The sequence below is a fragment of the Miscanthus floridulus genome, chromosome 17 (assembly GCF_019320115.1).
Source record: "Miscanthus floridulus cultivar M001 chromosome 17, ASM1932011v1, whole genome shotgun sequence".
NCBI lineage: Eukaryota > Viridiplantae > Streptophyta > Magnoliopsida > Poales > Poaceae > Miscanthus > Miscanthus floridulus.
This window is the reverse complement of record NC_089596.1, coordinates 40,187,727-40,206,900: the sequence shown is the minus strand read 5'-3', so window position 1 is coordinate 40,206,900 and position 19,174 is coordinate 40,187,727. Positions and strand designations below refer to the sequence as shown.

The window sequence follows — 19,174 nt, the reverse complement described above, 5'->3', positions numbered from 1 at the left end:
AAGTATTGGTGATGTTAGCACATTAGAGAGGAACAATGTAATTACGCCAAACTGAATTTACTAGAGAGAATGAAAAATTCATGCAATAAAACAGAGGCAATAATTCATTCTCCAATCTCCACATCACCAATTGATTACTAGCGCCATTTGCAGTGCATTCCAACATGACAAGTTTTAAACTTAACCAACAAGATAAGCATCCCGAAGGGAGCGGATTAAGGTACATTACATGCCAAGTTCGAATTAAAAGGTACATCCAACATCAGTCATAGTACTAAGTCCATTACACCAATGGCTGCAAAAGCTTAAACTAGTGAGACTTGCTAGCTAACTATTCATCGAAGTGGTCACTGTCCACATCGGAAACGCCCTGGACTTCTTCAGGATCTTCCTCTTCTTCTTCATTTGTAGGTTCAGCTGCATTGACATCCATCTGCACATCCTCTTCTTCCTCATCGGCCTCAATCACTTGAGGTCCACCCACATTAGGATACCTTGGAATGGGGTGAGGAATAGGAAACAGATGGTTGTTCAGTTGATGGTGCTCAACCTGAAGCTCTTCAAGCTGCTCTTGGAGCTCATGCTCCCTTTGAAAAGCATTGTGGTTAGCCATGATCCAGCCCTGATGCCTTTCTTCTGTCAACTCTAGGGCTGCATCTCTATGACGGGTCATGCGGTCCAACTCCTGTACTGCCTCATCTCTCTCTATGGTGAGGTTCATAAGCTGGTTATGAAGCTCGTCTCTCTCTCGTGCTACTTGCCCCCACTGCTGCAGGCGATAATTTGCAATACCCCATATCTCATCTACTTCCAGCTGAGCTTGCCCACATGCCTCCACCCTACGGCGACACTTGCGGGCACGCAACCTAAACTTATGCTGGGCTATCATTGCCTTGCCAGCTTCTTCTAACACACTAGAGAGTGTGTCTTGCCTGACTCGACAAAGCTTCAAGACAGCCATCATAGCACTCATTCCCACATTGTCGCTCTAAACACGTTCACCATGGCCTGGCCAACTTCTTGAGTCCACTCAGCCTCAGTAGGAGCCACTCGGGGAATGGATGCAGCTGGTCCACCCACCAGTTCATCTCCAAAACTCTATGCTATGTCCATAAGCACATCAAAGGCAGCAACTTGCGTGGCTTCCCATGGGCTTTGCCCATCAGTCTCGATGCTCCACCCATGCCATAATGGTCTCGTGGGGTTCTGCGGCACTACCAAGGTCACAATGTACCATGGCACTTCTCCCAATGGCACCGTCTGCCTCCATGTGTAGCGGGGTGCCTCTGGGTACCCAACTGAGCTTAGCACCCTCCAGAGCAAGGTAGGCATACCAAACTGGTCCAAAAAGGTGTTGCTACCAGGAGGAAACACGGGCGCGGCCATCTGTATCAAAAAGGGATGCAACTCTCGTGAGAGGATTATTTTGTTGAGAGATGGAACTTAATAATTGGGATAAGCAATTATAAGGGAGGGAGTAATGCAATATGAATGACATGAGTGAATATGATGCATGCTCGTTTCGTACGTCCTCACAAACCTAAGAAAAATTAAGTTCTAGCGGAATATACGGTGGCATACATACACTCTCTCAATTAGCGGTAACTAGTCGATCTACACGGTGCGTTGTTAGCGTACCTATAGAAAATTTCATTGCAGCCCAACCCAACAATGAAAGTAGTAACTAAGATACTCTCCATATATACATCCTCGGATATATATACTTTGGTATCCAAACTACCCGACAGATATACCCACAACTAAGTACCTTCATATGTACATGTATGCAACATGTAAATATTCCAGTAACCATAACTAACTCTCCCCTAGACCGATAGTTGGACGGTCATGCTCTCACAACTCACACTTACCTTGGTGTAGAGGCAATTGATCCATACATTACCATTCAAGCGAATGACACCCATGCAATAGCACGCCGCATGGACGACGAAATAGAAACAATCAATTTCCCCCAAGTTAGTAATTATATAAGCCACCTAAAAGTCCTTATGCGGGCTACAAGGGATGTGATCACTAGCACACTATAAAATTTCATATTTTTAAACACCTATATATAGCTATAAGTTGGAAAACCGTTTTTGCAACAAAAGCTTTTGTTTTTTAAATACCCGTATGACATGTTTAGTGTTGAATCTAGCTCCGATACCAGCTGTCACAGAACCGACCAATTTATAAGAGCACAAGTACAAAAACAATCGCCGAAACGATCAAATTCTCGCACTGAGCCCATATAAACCCGGTAGTCAACTGAAACCACGAAGGATTTCAAACCAACTTGCATACAACCAAGATCACAGTAATTCAACATAACACATCACATGTTACAACATTTCACAGATGGTTTGCAAATAGATTACAACCCCTCAGAGTCATCGTTATTACAAAACGAGTCTTGTAAAGTAGCGGAAGCAAATAGTTTAACTCACACACCCGAGTTCAAATACAAGTACCAGCTTGCTGATCACATCCCACAAAAGCATTCGGATAAGAGAAACAGAGATCATGCCCGTGATCTAGTCTTCATCACCCGCCGGGTGGAGATAGTACTTACAGAAGCCCTGATAAAGAAGGTCATCTGCAACAATAGGGAATAAACCCTGAGTACGAGAATGTACTTAGCTAGACTTAGCCGTCGAAACCAAAACAAATGACACCAAGGATCATGCATAGCTTAATTTAGTGGATCTGGATGACACTTTCTTTTTGCGAAAAAGCATAAGTAATAATGATGAACTCTTAACCTGAACTAGCAGTGACTTTTAGCCATTAACCTATCATCTATATTAGCACCTGTACTAAGCAATCATTTGATTAAGATGCAAACATTAATAACCATAGCAGGTATAAATCATGGCAACATTATCATCATCATCCATTTAACCATATCATTAAATTATTTGAATCTACATTGCCGCTGCTCAATCAAGTTCTCAATATCTGGGAGAGATGGCGATTTGAATCGATTCCTATCCAGCTAGAGGGGTATTCCTACCACAAACCCTGCTTCCCCCGTCAGGGTCACAAACAAGTCACCTTTGGTACAATTCAATAGTCACGGGTCCAATCAGTGCCGCAAAACTAGAGAACCATTCTGCCATGAGTGCTCGGTGACTTAACCCGCCCTTGGGCTTACGCCAATAGTTCTTCGCACATCCTTACTGCCATCCAGATTACGACCAACTACTCATGTCCCCGGCCTGAATCGAGCTACTAGGCTTTACGGTCGGAACGAGTTATCTGGCCAGCTAAATGTTAGGCTACATTCAACATGACATAAGGACATACAGCGTATCGGTCCTTAAACGACACAGACGGAGTCACTATGTCCAAACCTACACAAGACTCCGCCCGATCTTAATTCATTATTAACATGGTTCTTTTCCACGATAGCAAATATAGCCAACCGTGATCCACCTCATCCTAAAACTCGCAGGTGATAGGAATCACCCGACTTCTACTGCACTAAGCATGGCTAAGCATTTAGTCCGTTTCTGAACTTAATTAGGATTCAAGTGCGATATCTGGACAAGGATGGATATATAATGCAACAATTGGTTCCAACCAATTCCTATACTTAATGCATCATCAACGAATAAAATATACTCAAGATATTTGTAAAAACAAGGGAGACTTAATATGCTCCAGGGCTTGCCTTTCAAGAAAGAGGACAGGTGGTGGTCAGGTCACTGTAGCTGTCTGAAAATTTCGATTCAGTTACTCCATGGTGCCGACTGACAGCGCCATTTCCATGATCCATAACTTCCAAACCGTGATGATCTAGCTCATGGTGTAGTTGACAAAGTTGGAGATCAACATGAGGGCTACAACTTTTACAACTGGAGCTCGAGCTGGTTTGGCTTGGTTTGGGAGATACAATGCTCCAAACATCAACACATGAAACTAAAACTTGCTTTGTGACTTAGAAAATTTTTAGAGTCTCTAATTAGACCTCAAAACTGACTTGTGGGCCCTTTTTGACCATGTTCTGCACATTTTCATGAGATGATCATAAAACAACTTTTGTTCCTTATAAAATTTGCTACAACTTTGCTTTAGGTTGCTCAGACATGCAAACAATCTAAGCTATACTTTTTAATCAGTCAAACAAAAGAGTTCTAGGTTCAATACAAGTCAAACTATCACTTGGAAACTTAATTAGGCAAAATGGTCAACATGAACATTGTTCCTAATGACATTCTAAGTATAACTAAGTTGCTTAATAGGATAACTAGCCACACCACACCTTGGTCTCACCAAAATCAAGCATCACATGTATTGAAACAAGGAAAAACAAGTGACTTTGTTACTTCTGTTTCAAAACCATGTTTCATGTGTTTCATGAGTTTGTGGCATTGTACTAGCTAACCATGTTTCACTAAATTGTGTTGCACATGTTGCACTTGAGTGTTGCACACTATTCATTTCCTAAAACAAACACATATAGAATATAATAATATGTTGCAATGTTTCAAAAGCATGTTTCATACAATCTAATCTCATGAATGGATGAATGATGCTCATGTTTATGAAATGCAAGTGCAAATGTGGAAGCCAAACACCTGGGGTGTTACACCGGCCTCCCTCTCTCTCAGTCTAGCTCTTCCTCCCTTTGGCCTAGCGCGCCGGCCCAGTGCTCTCCTCGTGCGCCATTTCCTCTTGGGCCGACGGCCATGGCCCAGCCAAAGTGAAGCCGCGCAGTCACCAGCCTAGTGCGGACACCGCTGTTTCCCTTCACCTCTTCCTCTATCACCGACTATCTGGGCCTGCCTATCTGCTTCACCCCTTACCTCCAGCCGTACGCGACGCAGACTCTTCCTTCACCACCGCGGCGAGAGTTCGTGTTCATCCCATCCATCAGGCCTTTCTCCCACCTTTCATCGCCGCTCTAGACTCTAGCCGTAGAGAGTCTCACGCCGCCCCGCCTCGCTCGCTTGTCGTGCGCCCCATGCGAAGCGCCCCATAAAACGGAGCCCAGGTGCCGCGTGTCGCCCTATCTCCTTTTCCCATCTACCCATTGTCGCCTTGCTCTAGATAGCTCTACCGCTCATTTTGGATCTCGTCGAGCTTGGAGTGCAGCCGCCATAGCCGCGTTAGTGGTTGTCGTAGCTATCCACGACCTGTTGCCAAGCTCCACGCAGAGGTGAAGAAGCTATCGGAGCCGTTTCCTTGTTCCTTCTCGTTCTTTGTTTTAGCCCATCACCGCCAAACACTGCAGGAAGGATCACCGTCTGCTGCCGAGCCCTGCTTTAAGGTGATGAATCCCCAATACTCTCTTTCGGTCTCTGTTGCTCTCACATCGTCGTCGTACATGGCGCCACCGGAAGTGAGCCGTGCATGCGTTGCCGTGGTTCAAGTTGCTAGCTAGCTTGATGACATCATCTCCAACGTCATGCTCTATTTGTGGCCGTTTTCTTTACAAAAACAAATCCAGAAATACAATGGAAATACATATATACTTACGATCATCCTGAGCCGTCCATCTAGAGATCTATGGCCCAGATTAGAAGATACCCTTTCGCTGGTATTTTTATTAAAGAGCCCCTCTATTTTTAGCAAATACCTATTCACCTTTAATCACTTAATTCATATTGCATGTGTCCACCTTGACCGCCAATAAGGATTTCATAGTGCTTTGTTACCTTGTGCCTTGTTACCTATGAGGTATTGCATTGGGTAGTATGATGCTAGAGCTCAACTACAACCATGATCTTGTAACTTGACTAATGTAATATGTAATAAACATTAAAAGATGCTTTTTAGCAACATGGAACAAGGGGCTAGAGCATTGGGCTATTTTAATGTGCTCTAGATTCCTCTCTCTAAGGACTTATCTGTAAGTGATCATTCGAGACTTACAGTACAACTGTGAGGGCTATATGGCTCTGGATTTAGCTCAGTATGAGGACCTTTTCTAGCTTGTTAGAGTTTACCTTTATGGCGCAAGAGGGGTGTGTTCCGGGTTGGATATAGTGCGGCCTCTGTCCGTCAATGTATAGACTGCACGTCATTATGCCTATCGGAAGGGGAGCTCTACATTCGCAGGCCACAAAAACCTAGCGGCCCTAACTTGTTAGACGAACCTTTGAAAGGCTTCATAGTGAACCTTGCTGACCTTCCTTGGTAGTGGGTCAAGAGGCTGATCACCTCGAGCGAAAGGGTAAATCATGACTCACAGTGAAAGTGTACAACCTCTGCAGAGTGTAAAACTGGTATATCAACTGTGATCACGGTCATGAGCGGCCTTAGAACCCTTACGGAATAGATGATCACTAATGATTAATGATGATGAACACGGATGATACTGATGATGAATATGCTCACTAATGATTACTGTTTATGCTATTCATTATTCATGTTTACCTGATCATGTGTTTATATGGGCTTGTGAATAAACTTGTTGCCACCCAAGTGCTAAAATCATGACTCATAAAAAGCTAATCGCAGTTAAACCAGTGTCAGCCTTTTGAGCCTCATGAACCCCAAGTTATATTTGTTGAGTACGACATGTACTTACGCTTGTTTTACTTTTGAAATATTTGGATGAAAATCCTGGATGGGTACCAGATTGCTAGAGTTTGGAGAAACTAGGCTTGTGATCAACCAGTCAGTTGTCCATATGGATTTGGAGTCTTTGCCTAAAGATTGGAGTTGTCTTTCTGCTGTCTATACTCTGAGGTTATAATCTTTATACTAATACGCTATGTATTTAAGCATTGTCTATTGATATTACCTTTATTTGTAGCTATATGTGAGATTTGACTTCCTAGGCTCACATATGGTGTGTATCTGGTTTTGTTCTTAAAACCATGTGCTACACATATTTAACTTCCACATTGATATTGCTACCTTGGTTGTGTGCTTTACTTTCTTAGCTTAGTTGATAGGCAAGTTGATAGGATTGGAACCTAGGTTGCATAACTCCTTCTGTGGTAGAGATGGCAACACACTAGCAAAATCATAGTTGCACATTTAGATAGTTTACTTAATTGCATAGGTTTTGCTAAGGTTTAGAAAAAGAGGTCATAGTTAGAAATAGAGTTTTAGGTTGCCTAATTCACCCCGCCCCTCTTAGGCGTCATGGTGCTTTCACATCCCTCATATGGATGTCAAGATTGCCTTTTCTTTATGGTGTTTTGAACAAAAAAATTATATGCAGCCACCTTTGGGTGTAGATGCTCCCTCTAGATATGTTTGCCGTCTTCGTCCTGATTTACATGGTCTTAAACAAGCTCCTCGCGCTTGGTTTGAGCGTTTTGTTTCTGTGATACAGGTTGCTATGTTTCACCTAGCTCTCATGATCGTGTTCTATTTATTCACCTCTCTCCAAGTGGTTGTACTTTGCTTCTCTTATATTTTGATGGCATGTTGATTACCGAAGATGATGTCAAACACATTCCTCATGAGAAGAGCTTGGTGAGCAATCTCAAATGTCTGATTTGGGTCCTCTCTTTTTGTCTTACATATTGAAGTTTTCCCTTCTATCAAGGGATACACCCAAGACCTTATTGCTTGTTCGGACATTGTTGGTCATCCCACCACTGCAATGCCTATGGATTTGCGCTTTGTAGCTTTGTGCTACTAATGGTATACCTCTGAGGATCCTTCTCGATATTGGCATATTGTGGGCAACCTAGTTGGCCTTACTATTATTGGGCCTAATATTGCTCACGCAATTCATATTTTAAGTCAGTTTGTGAGTGCTCTATGCTCCTACTTATGTTCATTTTGGCCATTTGATTTGTATTGGTGACATCATTTCAGTGTTTGTTCTATACTTATGATAGTTTGTTTCAACTCATGCTTACTCGGACTCTACTTGGGCAAGTGATCTCATGGATGTCTGCTCCATCATAGGCTATTGCATTCTTCTTGGTTCTTCTGTCGCATGGAAGTCCAAGAAACAAGCAATTGTATCTCGTTCTAGTACAAAGGCATAACTTCGAGCACTTACTACTACCACTATAGAGATTGTATGGCCTCGATAGTTGTTAGCTAATTTTGGTATTTCTTGTGATGCCCCCACGCCTCATCTATGTCATAATACTAGAGCCATGTATATCACTAATGCTCCTACGAAACAAGAACTTAGCATATTGGTGTTGAAGCCTTCTTTACTCACTCTTATTGTCATGATAAAACAATTGTTCTTCATTATGTTCCCTCAAAACTGCAAGTGGCAGATTTTTCCACTAAAAGCACAAACCTGAGAGTAGCATTGACTTGACTTGCTCAAGCGCAATGATTCAGATCATCTACTTTCAACTTGAGTTTGAAGGGGGTATTAAGTGTATACCAAGGTCTATATTATAGGCCATATGGCACATGAGGCTCTCTATATAATGTCATCTTCACTAATGGAGTGATCATCTTTGATTTGTCCAAGGTTAGTAACAATATGAAGCATATTCCATTCTGCCAACCATTACTGGAAGCAACCAGCTGCCAGCTATATTACACTGTTCGGTAACATTGTCCATCCTTACAAGTTACAAGGTGCCTTCTATTTTTCTAATTTGATGTTCTCTAGTGTACATCTCCTTAATTTATATGAGTTGTTATTTGCTTTTCAATCGCCTAACTCACCTTTGGAGAGCAGGCATACATAATTACATATACATCTAACGAACGCTAGTACACAACTATGACAAGAAGATTTCATAATAAACTCAGAATTTAAATATGTTGCCTTATTTAAGATATAACTTAATTCAAGTGACACATGACAAATCTTAACATTGCAAAAAAAAATGTTTCGTTTTATAATTGACATTTGGGGTGCCAAAGCACAAAGAATAAGGTACTAATTGGAATGTGTATTTCAAAACGGTGGAATTTATGGGAACAACAGACATGTACATCTTGAACAACAGCATCCCTCAAAGAGTTACCGCACATTCATCCGATACGAGGAAGTAACAGGGGAGCTTGCAGATCCTCCTAAAGCTATTTCCAATTTCTTATCTTCTTTCTTCCTCACAGGTGTGGAGCATTCATTGAAATCGAGCACCCGTGCCTCTGCCTGCAGAATAAATTGAAAAGTTTTTGAATATAAACAAAAGAGATGCCCCCTTGGTTGAGATTGAGCATTCGGTTTCAATCAGTTACTTGTATGCTTCCCAATCAAAGGGAAATCCATGAACTCTCACAAGCCACATGGTTTTCCATTTCCCCAGAATCTCAATTTCATTCATCTTCCACATAAGTTCAGGTATCATAAGCCACATTAATTAGCCAACTGAACTAATTGATCCATGTCCAAGATTAGATTATTGCCACTGGAGTTTGCATTAGCATCCATAATCCTTGTTGCTTATTTCAAACAGCCAGAGACTGGAACTAGGCTGAGTGCATAACTCATGTAGAGGCAGGAATAAAAATTCGCTTTTCTAAAAAGAAAAGTCAGTGGTTGCAGAATGAAGTGCCTTGGTTGCTCCATACCTCTGAACCTCAACTCAGAGATTTGGATGCAACCATCAAAGTATTGAGATGTTGTATTCAAATACAGTATGTGAAAATAAAGGAATACAAGGAAAACACGAGAAGACAAATAATTTATAGGAGGTTCATGGGTTTCAGATAAAATTCAAGTTTCAGATAATTACAGGATGTTGTATGTTATGATTTTGAACAAGAGAAAATTCAAGTTTCAGATAAGTTTAAGGCTCAGATGAATAGGTTCTAACTTCTAAACAATGGTGTATTGTGAGAATTTTTATTTGGCAATAATGAGAAATAGGGAGTATCAGTACGAAGCTTTACATACCAAGAGTATGGATGGAGGTTTGCTTGTTACATGTTCATGCTTCAAAGCTGTATTTTCTATATTTTCTTTGTCAGAGTTTTCCTTGTTATGTCGTTTCCATGGGCTTCCACTTGCCAGAACTACATGTGCTTCCTCCACAGCAGCAGCACTCTGCTCATTAATCTGCTTCACCAATCCTAAGGCATCAAAAGTTCTGCTTGCTGGGCTCATGAAGTATGCATCCTAAAAGAACAAAACAAAATAAAGCAGTCTGCTTAATGTGGCGAATAATAATACTTTCAAGCACACAGTTAATAATCCAGACAAGCAAGTCTTTTCTCTGATCCATATGAAGTTGGCATCACTAGAATAAAAGGCACCCAAAAAAAGAAGATACCAAAATTTTCCTACAAGTATTGGCATTTTGTTTGCCATGAAAACTGAGCCTAACAATGATTAGGAAGAGAATATTTGGATGAAACCCCGAGCTACAGACTATAGTTTGAATTGGAAATCCTAAAGCAAAACCCTAGTCCAAAAACTCTCCAAATAAAATAATTACCTGGAATGGTGTGAAGAAAGGAGACTTCCATGCAGAAGGAGATTCTAAGCCTCTTTTAATACCTGGAGTATCAGCCAATCTGACAATAACAGCCAATCAGAATCATGATTGTACTCATACTATCATGGATAATTGACATTGTCACAGGATAGTTGGAAAGGAATAGTGCATTTTTTACTGTGTCAAATTTTTTCTCGAACTACGTAAGAGAGCTGCGCGTCATTTCATTAAGGTAGAAAAAAGAGTACACGAGTGAAGGACCCAAACCCAAGTACAGGAACACCACACACACCAACACCCCAAGAAATAGGTTAGAGTTGCATCACAGGGCTACAAGAAAAAAAACGACTAGCGATCGCATGGCCTAAAAACCAAGGGCCAGCAACCTGGGCAGGAGCTCTTGACTCAGTGAAACAAGGGTCAATAGTTAAGTTAGCAATACTAAGTATCATTGACTGGACGAATTCTAACATTTGATCTGTACCATCATTAAATTAACCACAGATCAACCAGTTATAGTTGAAATGAAAATAATGATGTCATGTGGGACCGACAGTACCAACATCGGCCCAGGGCTCGAGATGCTGCCAGGGGCACACCCAAGGAGGAGCAGGCTTAGACGGTAATCAATGGCAGTTAAGGAGCATTGCAGTTAATCAACTCCTAAATACCCAGGGAGGTGCATGCGCAGCCAGCTGCAAAGCAGGAGCCCGAGGAGGCCAGGCGGCTGTGATCAATGGCATTTAGGAGTTGGTTGGGGATTAGTAGTTATGGCTGTGCAGTTATCAAGGAGCCAGACTCCTATTTATATCATGTAACATGCTGAGATTGAATCAAGCAAGAACAAACCTATTCCTAATCTCCCTGTTCTCTTAATCTTATCCCCTTCATCTTAATCTCATCCCCTTCAGCATAGGGCGTCCAGGGGATAAACCCCACGCCATTACCAACCCAAGCTACGAGCTTCGTAGTCGAGGGCCAGCTACCTTGAGCACCAACGCCCTTGACAAATGAAATCTGAGAAGATCTTAAGGACAGCATTTTAAAAGAGTACCATACCGTAATTAATAGCTGACTCGATCATGATGTAATTGTGACTTGATTTGTCTTAAAACCATGAAGTACCATACCAGTAATGTGGCTCTATTTAAGTCGGGGAATATTCTCCCAACTCAATGCACTTTGTATAAATTTTGGAGAAAAAGTACCAAGCAGTTTTTGCTCTACTGGGGAGAACCACATGGTTTATTGCCAGTATCCCAGAAAATTAAACATAATTTTAAAAAGCATTGATTTGATGGTTGATTTACAACTACCAGCTATATATACTAACAGCACAGCTTCAGGATTTGTGAAACAAACTTTCATGGAAATTTCTCACTAAGTAAAGCGTAGAAGAGCATCCAACTTACATGTTCACATACTCATAATCTGCATCAATGCAGGCTGCAGATTTATCAACAAGAAGCTCTGATGGCTTTGATCTAGAAAATATTATGTCTTTAGAGTTAGACAAAGCCTGCGCACTGGTATTTAGCCCCTGACTTTGAAAATTTGGACCATGCTTAGGTGTATTGTGGTTGTCGACACTGCTCTGAGTAAGAATCCCTATAGAATGCTGGACCAGACCATATATAGAGGAACAAGATAAGAAGCGCGCAAAGACACAATGCAAATTATATTTCAAGAGTAAGATTAATTGCATTTCATTCTATAAACTTTATTACTAATAAGTGAACTTTTGCCACCAGCCCACTCTTCATACAAGCATCAAGATCCCCCCACAGGCCTTATATGATCCGTTACATTTCTAGTTTCTCTGCTACATCGTTATTGATAGGCAATGTGCACTTCCAATAAAGGAGATCCACCACTCCTCGAGCCAAAGATTTTTAGTTTTTTTTAATCCATGAATAAATAATTATTGAGTATATAAAATAACTAGTAGTAGATTGAAAGTACTAGTAAACTGTTCGTACAATCACTGTCCACAGTGAAACATCCCTTGGCTTCAGCCAAATTGTTTACCTTTGCATTGCCTTCATTTTCTCCTTGATCAGTAATTTTATTCAAATTTTCTTTGTTTTCGTGAGAAAGCTTGAGCTTCTTTTGAAATGCAGTTCTCTCTTTTGGTGAAACTAAATCAGCTGAATCATCAGGGCTATCCATGCAAGATTTCCCAACTCTTGTAGAGGACATGCCTGAGCTCCTACAATCCTTTTCAGTATTTGATTTCTTTCCGTTTCTTATATCAGGACCAGGAGATGATAGGTCTCTAGGCCTTTTTTTCATTATGGACGGGGTGCACACGAATCTTTTGACAGCATTCTTTAGCATAGCATCAGGACTACCATCCCTAGGAGGGGAGCCCCACAATCTTACTGGGGTAGGGAAGTTCAAGGATGTCCTCATCAACTCTCGAATGCCAAGAGGACTATATTCTGGGAGATCGCTGGAGTTTACAAGCTCACAGCTGACAAAGGGAACTTCAAAACTCGGAAAGCAAGGAGGTTCATAGCATAGAGCTCCAGCATCCTCCTTTTCACTTAATATGGTGTCACCATGACTTGATAATGGTTCCTTTCCACTGTAGGCTGCAGGCTCCAAACATGATTGTTCAACGTCAACCTGCTGTTTCTTTTCAGATTCTGGTATGCAATCCATTGGTTCAGAAGTCCTGTTTCTGTCATCTTCGCTGCTAATATATGAATTTTGATCAGGATCACTGGAAGGATTGTGGCAAGTTTTAATCTCCAAATCTTGGCAAGAAACAGGATTGTGACTTGTCTCAAATTGGACACCAGATGCATTAGAAGCACCATCTGAAGAAATGAAGCCCGGTGGTAATGACGTTACAAAACTCTGATAATACACAGGGCCACCTATCATTGTTGCTGGTTCAGCTGTCTGCAATGGGTAAAGTGGTGCTGAAAAGTTGCTTGCAGCTTCAGAAGAATATGCACCTGATTGAATGGAAATATCCTGCCACTTTTCAGATTGGAAACAATTATCATTTTTAATGCCCACTTCGGACATCACATTTATGTTATGCTCACATCCAGAAACACTAGGTAAGATGGGAATACATGGTGTTACAGCATATGGTATCAAAGATACTCCATCATTTTCTGAACTATTCATAATCTGTGTGTCCTGAAATTGAACTGCAAGCTCATTGGATGCCTGGCTATCTCTTATCACAAAGTTGTTTGGCACTTCATCTATATCAAGATGCAAATCTATTCCTTGAGAAAACTCTTGCTGCAAGTGTTTATCCAAATCTATTCCTTCCTGCAAGTGTTTATCTTGATCCATGTCAGAAGTGGATAAGTGGTGATGCATGTCAGGTAAAGCAGAAGCACCATTCTCAGCATTGGTGAAACCATCTTGACACAAAGATTCATGCACATGCAAATGAGATCCCAAAGTCACATCAGTTTGCTCCTCCTGAGAGCAAGAACCCTTGGCAAACGATGATTGACTTAACTCCATTGAATCTTCAGCCTCCCGAAAAACATTAAAACCACTGTCTTCGCTAATTTGATTGGTCATGGCAGATGAAGAATCAACATTTAAACCACCAGGAGTGTATTCAACAGGTGTGAGACCCTGGAATTGAGCCAGTAAACCAAATGATCTGTATGAATCAACTTTCTTCTTCACCGAGCTGTGCCAATGATTTTTAATTGCATTGTCTGTCCTGATAGGATAATATACAAACTTACTCATCAATTTCTATGTATTCTAATATAGTTCAATATTCTCTAACAGGCTGATTTAGTGATGCACTTTTTAATTAGTAACCGAATAATATATTAGGATGTTACAATGCGATATATATGTCATACTGCAATGGAGTATCACTAATGCATAGAATATTATGTTTTTTCCATTTGACATTATCTATTACTCTTGCTAGTTTAAAAGAAGCTGGGGAAAGAATCTGTACCTTCCTGGTAAAAACTTTGTCAATTCAGCCCATTTGTTTCCATAAGTTTGATGAGCATGGATGAGCCTGATTTCCTCGTCTTGTGTCCATGCGTCCTTATTGATCCCAGGATTAAGATGGTTGTGCCATCTAAATGAAGATGTCACATCAAAATGTTTCACATCAGTACTTATCTCCAAATTAATATGGTTTGCATGTTTGCAGCTAACTAACAATTTGCATTACATATGCCCCAAACCAAGCCCACAGAGAAACAAATTCTAGGCATGCCATTTCATGATATTTGATACATGAAACCTTTTCTCAAATCAATTGCCATGCATTTTCAAGAGTAATTGCACATAAATGAGTAGTGTATATGCAAATGAATATATTTCATTGGTTACTGTTCAGGCTTCAGAGAATTGGAAAAAGTCTACTTAACCCCCCCACCTTTCATACTTGGTCTACTTCACCCCCCCCAACTATGAAACCATCTGTTTTACCCCCTGAACTTTCTAAAACCGTCTATTTTACCCCTTGGGCGGTTTTCAGCGGCGGTTTTGCTACAGTGCCGGTGGTTTTGAATTTTTTTTTTTTTTATTTATTTTCGGTGAATTTTTTAAAAATCATAGTAAATCATAGAAAAATCATAAAATGAAAAATCTAATTTTATTGGACTCCACATAAGTAGATCTACACAGTGAATATATAATACGGTATGCTTTAGTATAAATTTTTTTTTGTAGCTTTAGATTAATTGGAAAATCTAATTTTGTCTGTAATTAATTAGAATTTATCTATAACTAAGTTATACATAGTCCAATGAGTACGAAATTTTTACTATAGTTTAAGCATACAATAATTAGCGTACCATAAAAATTTCACCACAATTGGACCATAGAAGCTGCAGCTATGAATTATTCCAATTAATTACAGACAAAATTAGATTTTCCAATTAATCTAAGGCTACAGTAAAAATTTTGTACTAAAGCATACCGTATTATATATTCACTATGTAGATCTACTCATGTGGAGTCCAACAAAATTAGATTTTTTATTTTATGATTTTTCTATGATTTACTGTGATTTTTCAAAGATTCACCGAAAATAAAAAAAAGGAAAATTCAAACCTACCATTACTGTAGCAAACCGCTGTCAAAAACCGCCCAGGGGGTAAAATAGATGGTTTTGAAAAATTTAGGGGGTAAAACAGACAGTTTCATAGTTGGGGGGGTGAAGTTGTATGAAAGGTGGGGGGTTAAGTAGACTTTTTCCTCAGAGAATTTATCAGCATAGTAATCATCACGAGAAGAGTGGAAAACAATAGCTACACTTAGTATTGTATTTGTAATTTTGAAGTAGGAAAGTTTCCTCTAGTTAGTGTGGTACTCTGATCAAATGCCCAAAATCATGACTCCTATTTTCCATAGAAGCCAAACCACAAATTAATAAATATTTCCCCAGCACCTGATATCATCATGTAACACTACTACAAGTATCTTTCATGGCATACCTTTCCCGACATTGCTTTCCAATACGTCCAGGAAGAGCTTGGGCTATGGTCGACCATTTCTTTGGCCCATGTTTGTTTACCATCTGAATAATGATCTCATCTTCCTGGGAAAAAAGAAAATAATAAAAGAATCATGCAGCATGTAATATAATGCAGTAAAATAACATAAATGGGATTAGTTTGTTTTAAGAAAAGTGAAATAAACCCCAAATGGAAAACTGTAGAACTTACTCCTTTGGACCATGGCCCTTTAACAAGTTCAGGGTTCAAAACCTTCTGCCACCTATGCAAACATTGAACATCAGTCCTACCTGGAAAAGATTCAGCTGGGGGAAAGAAAGTAGTTTATCAAGCATTAGTTTCAGATAAAGATTCTCATTGACAAGCAAGGGGAAAAGGATGGAATAGTAGCATGAAAATTGAGTTTGAGTCACATTATTGTAAGCAATTAAGGATGCAGTACAGTCATTGGCATGAGCAGAAATGATACAACCACAAAATTCAAAGAATGATGTGTGCACCTGATGTCAATTTATTGAAGTATATCCGCGGTAAAACGGAGTTATGCAATAACAGCGAAATAAAAATAAAGGTATGTAGCATGTACACAATTTATGAGCATCAGGGGCAATTCTTTATATCACATATTCAAATTATTACACTATAAACATTAACAAGACGGGTGCTAAAGTGCTAGCTTCGAGCTAGTGCATCAAACTAAGTTGACAGTTCTAAAAAAAAAAGGTGTAATGCAACACTCCATTTTTTAAGATCAGGATTTGTAATGCAAATCGCAAGCAAACAAGATGCATGTTAGCAAAATAAGTGAAGTGTCACTGTATATGGTCAGTTTAAATTTGGATATATGATGCTTCAAAAAGAAATTAACAGCCTGTGCTACACAAATTGAGAAAAGACAACATATCAACTTTGTATCAGCTAAAGAAAGTACCTATCTTTTTCCAATTTTTTCCCTTGTAAGTTTCAACAGCTTCGCGAAGTATGTCATCCTACAATTGAGTAGCATGTGCCCATCAGACCACACCAGTAGATAGGCAAAATATGGTCTAAGCACATATAAGGCCATCTTCAACACGGTTTCATGATGAAATGCTTAGCATATAAAAAGAACATTAAAGGGCGTACCCAGTGCAAAGAGCTCCCGCTCTGTGCGGGGTCTAGGGAAGGGTGTCAGTGGCAAGCCTTACCCTCGCCTGTGCAATGCGAGAAGACCACGACTCGAACCCGGGACCTTCCGGTCACAGGCGATAAGACTCTACCGCTTGCAAGGCATGTCACTGAACAGTGTTACTGTGTGTAATGTTTGTTGCAAATGAAAATAAATGCAGCAAGAGAATTAGAACAGTAATCCCTGCCTATTATCAACTACAGTAGAAGAAATGTATGGTGAAAAGTTATATATCTGTATGATATTTATCTTCGCTATGTAGAGAAAAAGGTTATCTTATTGAGAATGGGCGTTTAGCAGAGCATTCCTCTAAGCTACCTAAGATAGGTTATTTACCTCATTATTCAAATGCTTTATTGAAAATGCATGCTATTAACATATTTAGGAAACCAGAGTGCCAACTTTACCACTTCTGGAGTCCAATTTCCCTTGGATGAGCGACGTGCTGGACCAGTTGTCCTCCTGAAGCAGGAGATAAATATACATGTATATATAAGAATTAAGGAGGAATATGCATAATGTAAAACCTGATGAGTGGTTCTAATAAACGGATAGAAATCCACCCATTGGGTAATCTCCCCCCTTTTGGAGGTTCCCTGCTGACTCCTCCATCAGGAGGAACAGAAGAAGATGAAGACTCTGTGCCCTTCGAAGTCATTTGCTTTTCACCCGTCATCATAAGTGAAAACAGAAAACTGAATCTCCACTTAAAAGCAAGGTAAGGGCCCAAAGATTCATCCCAATGTTAAACCCCTCTAAGGTCTTCTAGGAGTTTTTTTCGCTGGGGGGAGAAGTGGTCACAGTCTGTCAAGAGGGAAAAAAGGAACAAAATCAAATAATTTAAACAAATAGTTACAGAAATACACAATTATGAAGATATGGTGGCGCATTATGATTTTGCCAAGATAGACATGCACTCAAAGTTAACCACAAGACATGAACTTTTTGCAGTGAGAAATTAACAAATCCGAGTAAAATTGGCTAGATTTGAGAATTCTAGAACACAGACGAGAACAAGATAAACATCTACAAAGGAAGAACAAATAGTCTTTCAAAATCCCCCCACATCCTCCCAGTCCTCAGAGGACATCAATCCCTTTATAAGGCTCTGCTGGCGCACCGCCGGCGCTATCACCATTGCGCAACGCCACGCCCACCCACAAATCCGCCACGACAAATCCATCGCCACGGCCGCTTACTCTAGAGCGGCTCCAGAATGAACGCGTCAGTCACCCCAACCACGCCACCCCTTCCGCTGCCGCGCCGAGCGCGAAGCCAGGTATCAGAACGCCGCGCCGCGCTGCGCCGCCGGTGGGCCTTGGGCGCGCAACCGGATCGAGGCAGCAGGGCAGGCGAGAGGGGGAGCGCATAAAAGAAGTCCCACCTCACAGGGGGCGCGGCGCATCCGCTCCGCTCCAGCGGCGACCGAACCGCGCCGCCACCCCGATCCGGCCGCCGCCGCGGTGCTCCGGAATCCCGAATCGCGCAGACCAAAAGCGAAGGCTTTTTTCCACCGAATTTTTATTAATAAAGGGGGAAAAAGGGGTCTCCGCTTCTCCGGGCTTGGCTCTGCTTGGGAGGTTTTAAATTTCGGAGCGGAGGCCAACGAACGGGGTTGGGTGAGGGAGGAAGAGGCACGGAGCGGAGTGGCAAGGACGGTTGGGATGTCGGGAACCCGCGGAACCGGGTGGATCTGAGCCATCCGGGCGTCGGGTGCGCCTGCCGCTTCGGGGCTTTTCAAACGCCAACGGCTGGCTCCTGCTGGGTTGTCACAATTACCCAGTTTTAGTTGGACTATATTAGGGGGTGTTTGGTTCTACCTTCTAAATCTTAGTCGATGTCTCATCGAATATTTAGATACATAAATAGAGTATTAAATATAGACTAATTACGAAATTAATTATATAGTTTGCGACTAATTTGCGAGACGAATCTTTTAAGCCTAATTAGTCCATGATTTGACAATGTTGCTACAGTAAACATGTGCTAATGACGAATTAATTAGGCTTAAAAATTTCGTCTCGTGAAGTACTGACGGATTATGTAATTTATTTTTTTATTAGTATCCGAATACTCTATGCAATATTCTCCCGACATATCTCCTAAATTTTAGTCACTGGATCCAAACACCACCTAGATAATGCCTTACTTATCTCGAATTGCTATCATAGACTGTGTTTGGCATAGCTCCCAGGGGCTCCGGCTCCACCGTGAAA

At 40.9% G+C, this 19,174-nt stretch overlaps 1 protein-coding gene across 1 annotated transcript; it reads right to left on the bottom strand.

Annotated features, from left to right (window-relative positions):
• Positions 1 to 8,711: 8,711 nt before the first annotated feature.
• LOC136516642 (transcription factor MYB3R-1-like) lies at positions 8,712 to 18,531 on the bottom strand. Its single transcript, XM_066510093.1, has 12 exons — positions 18,343 to 18,531; positions 17,522 to 17,762; positions 17,366 to 17,420; positions 16,722 to 16,779; positions 16,001 to 16,095; positions 15,770 to 15,873; positions 14,275 to 14,403; positions 12,354 to 14,025; positions 11,738 to 11,943; positions 10,326 to 10,404; positions 9,785 to 10,006; positions 8,712 to 9,040 (listed from the first exon to the last, which is right to left on the bottom strand). The coding sequence occupies exons 2-12, from the start codon at positions 17,635 to 17,637 to the stop codon at positions 8,906 to 8,908; spliced, it is 2,871 nt and encodes a 956-aa protein (XP_066366190.1). The 5' UTR covers positions 17,638 to 17,762; positions 18,343 to 18,531; the 3' UTR covers positions 8,712 to 8,905.
• Between the last annotated feature and the right edge of the window lie 643 nt (positions 18,532 to 19,174).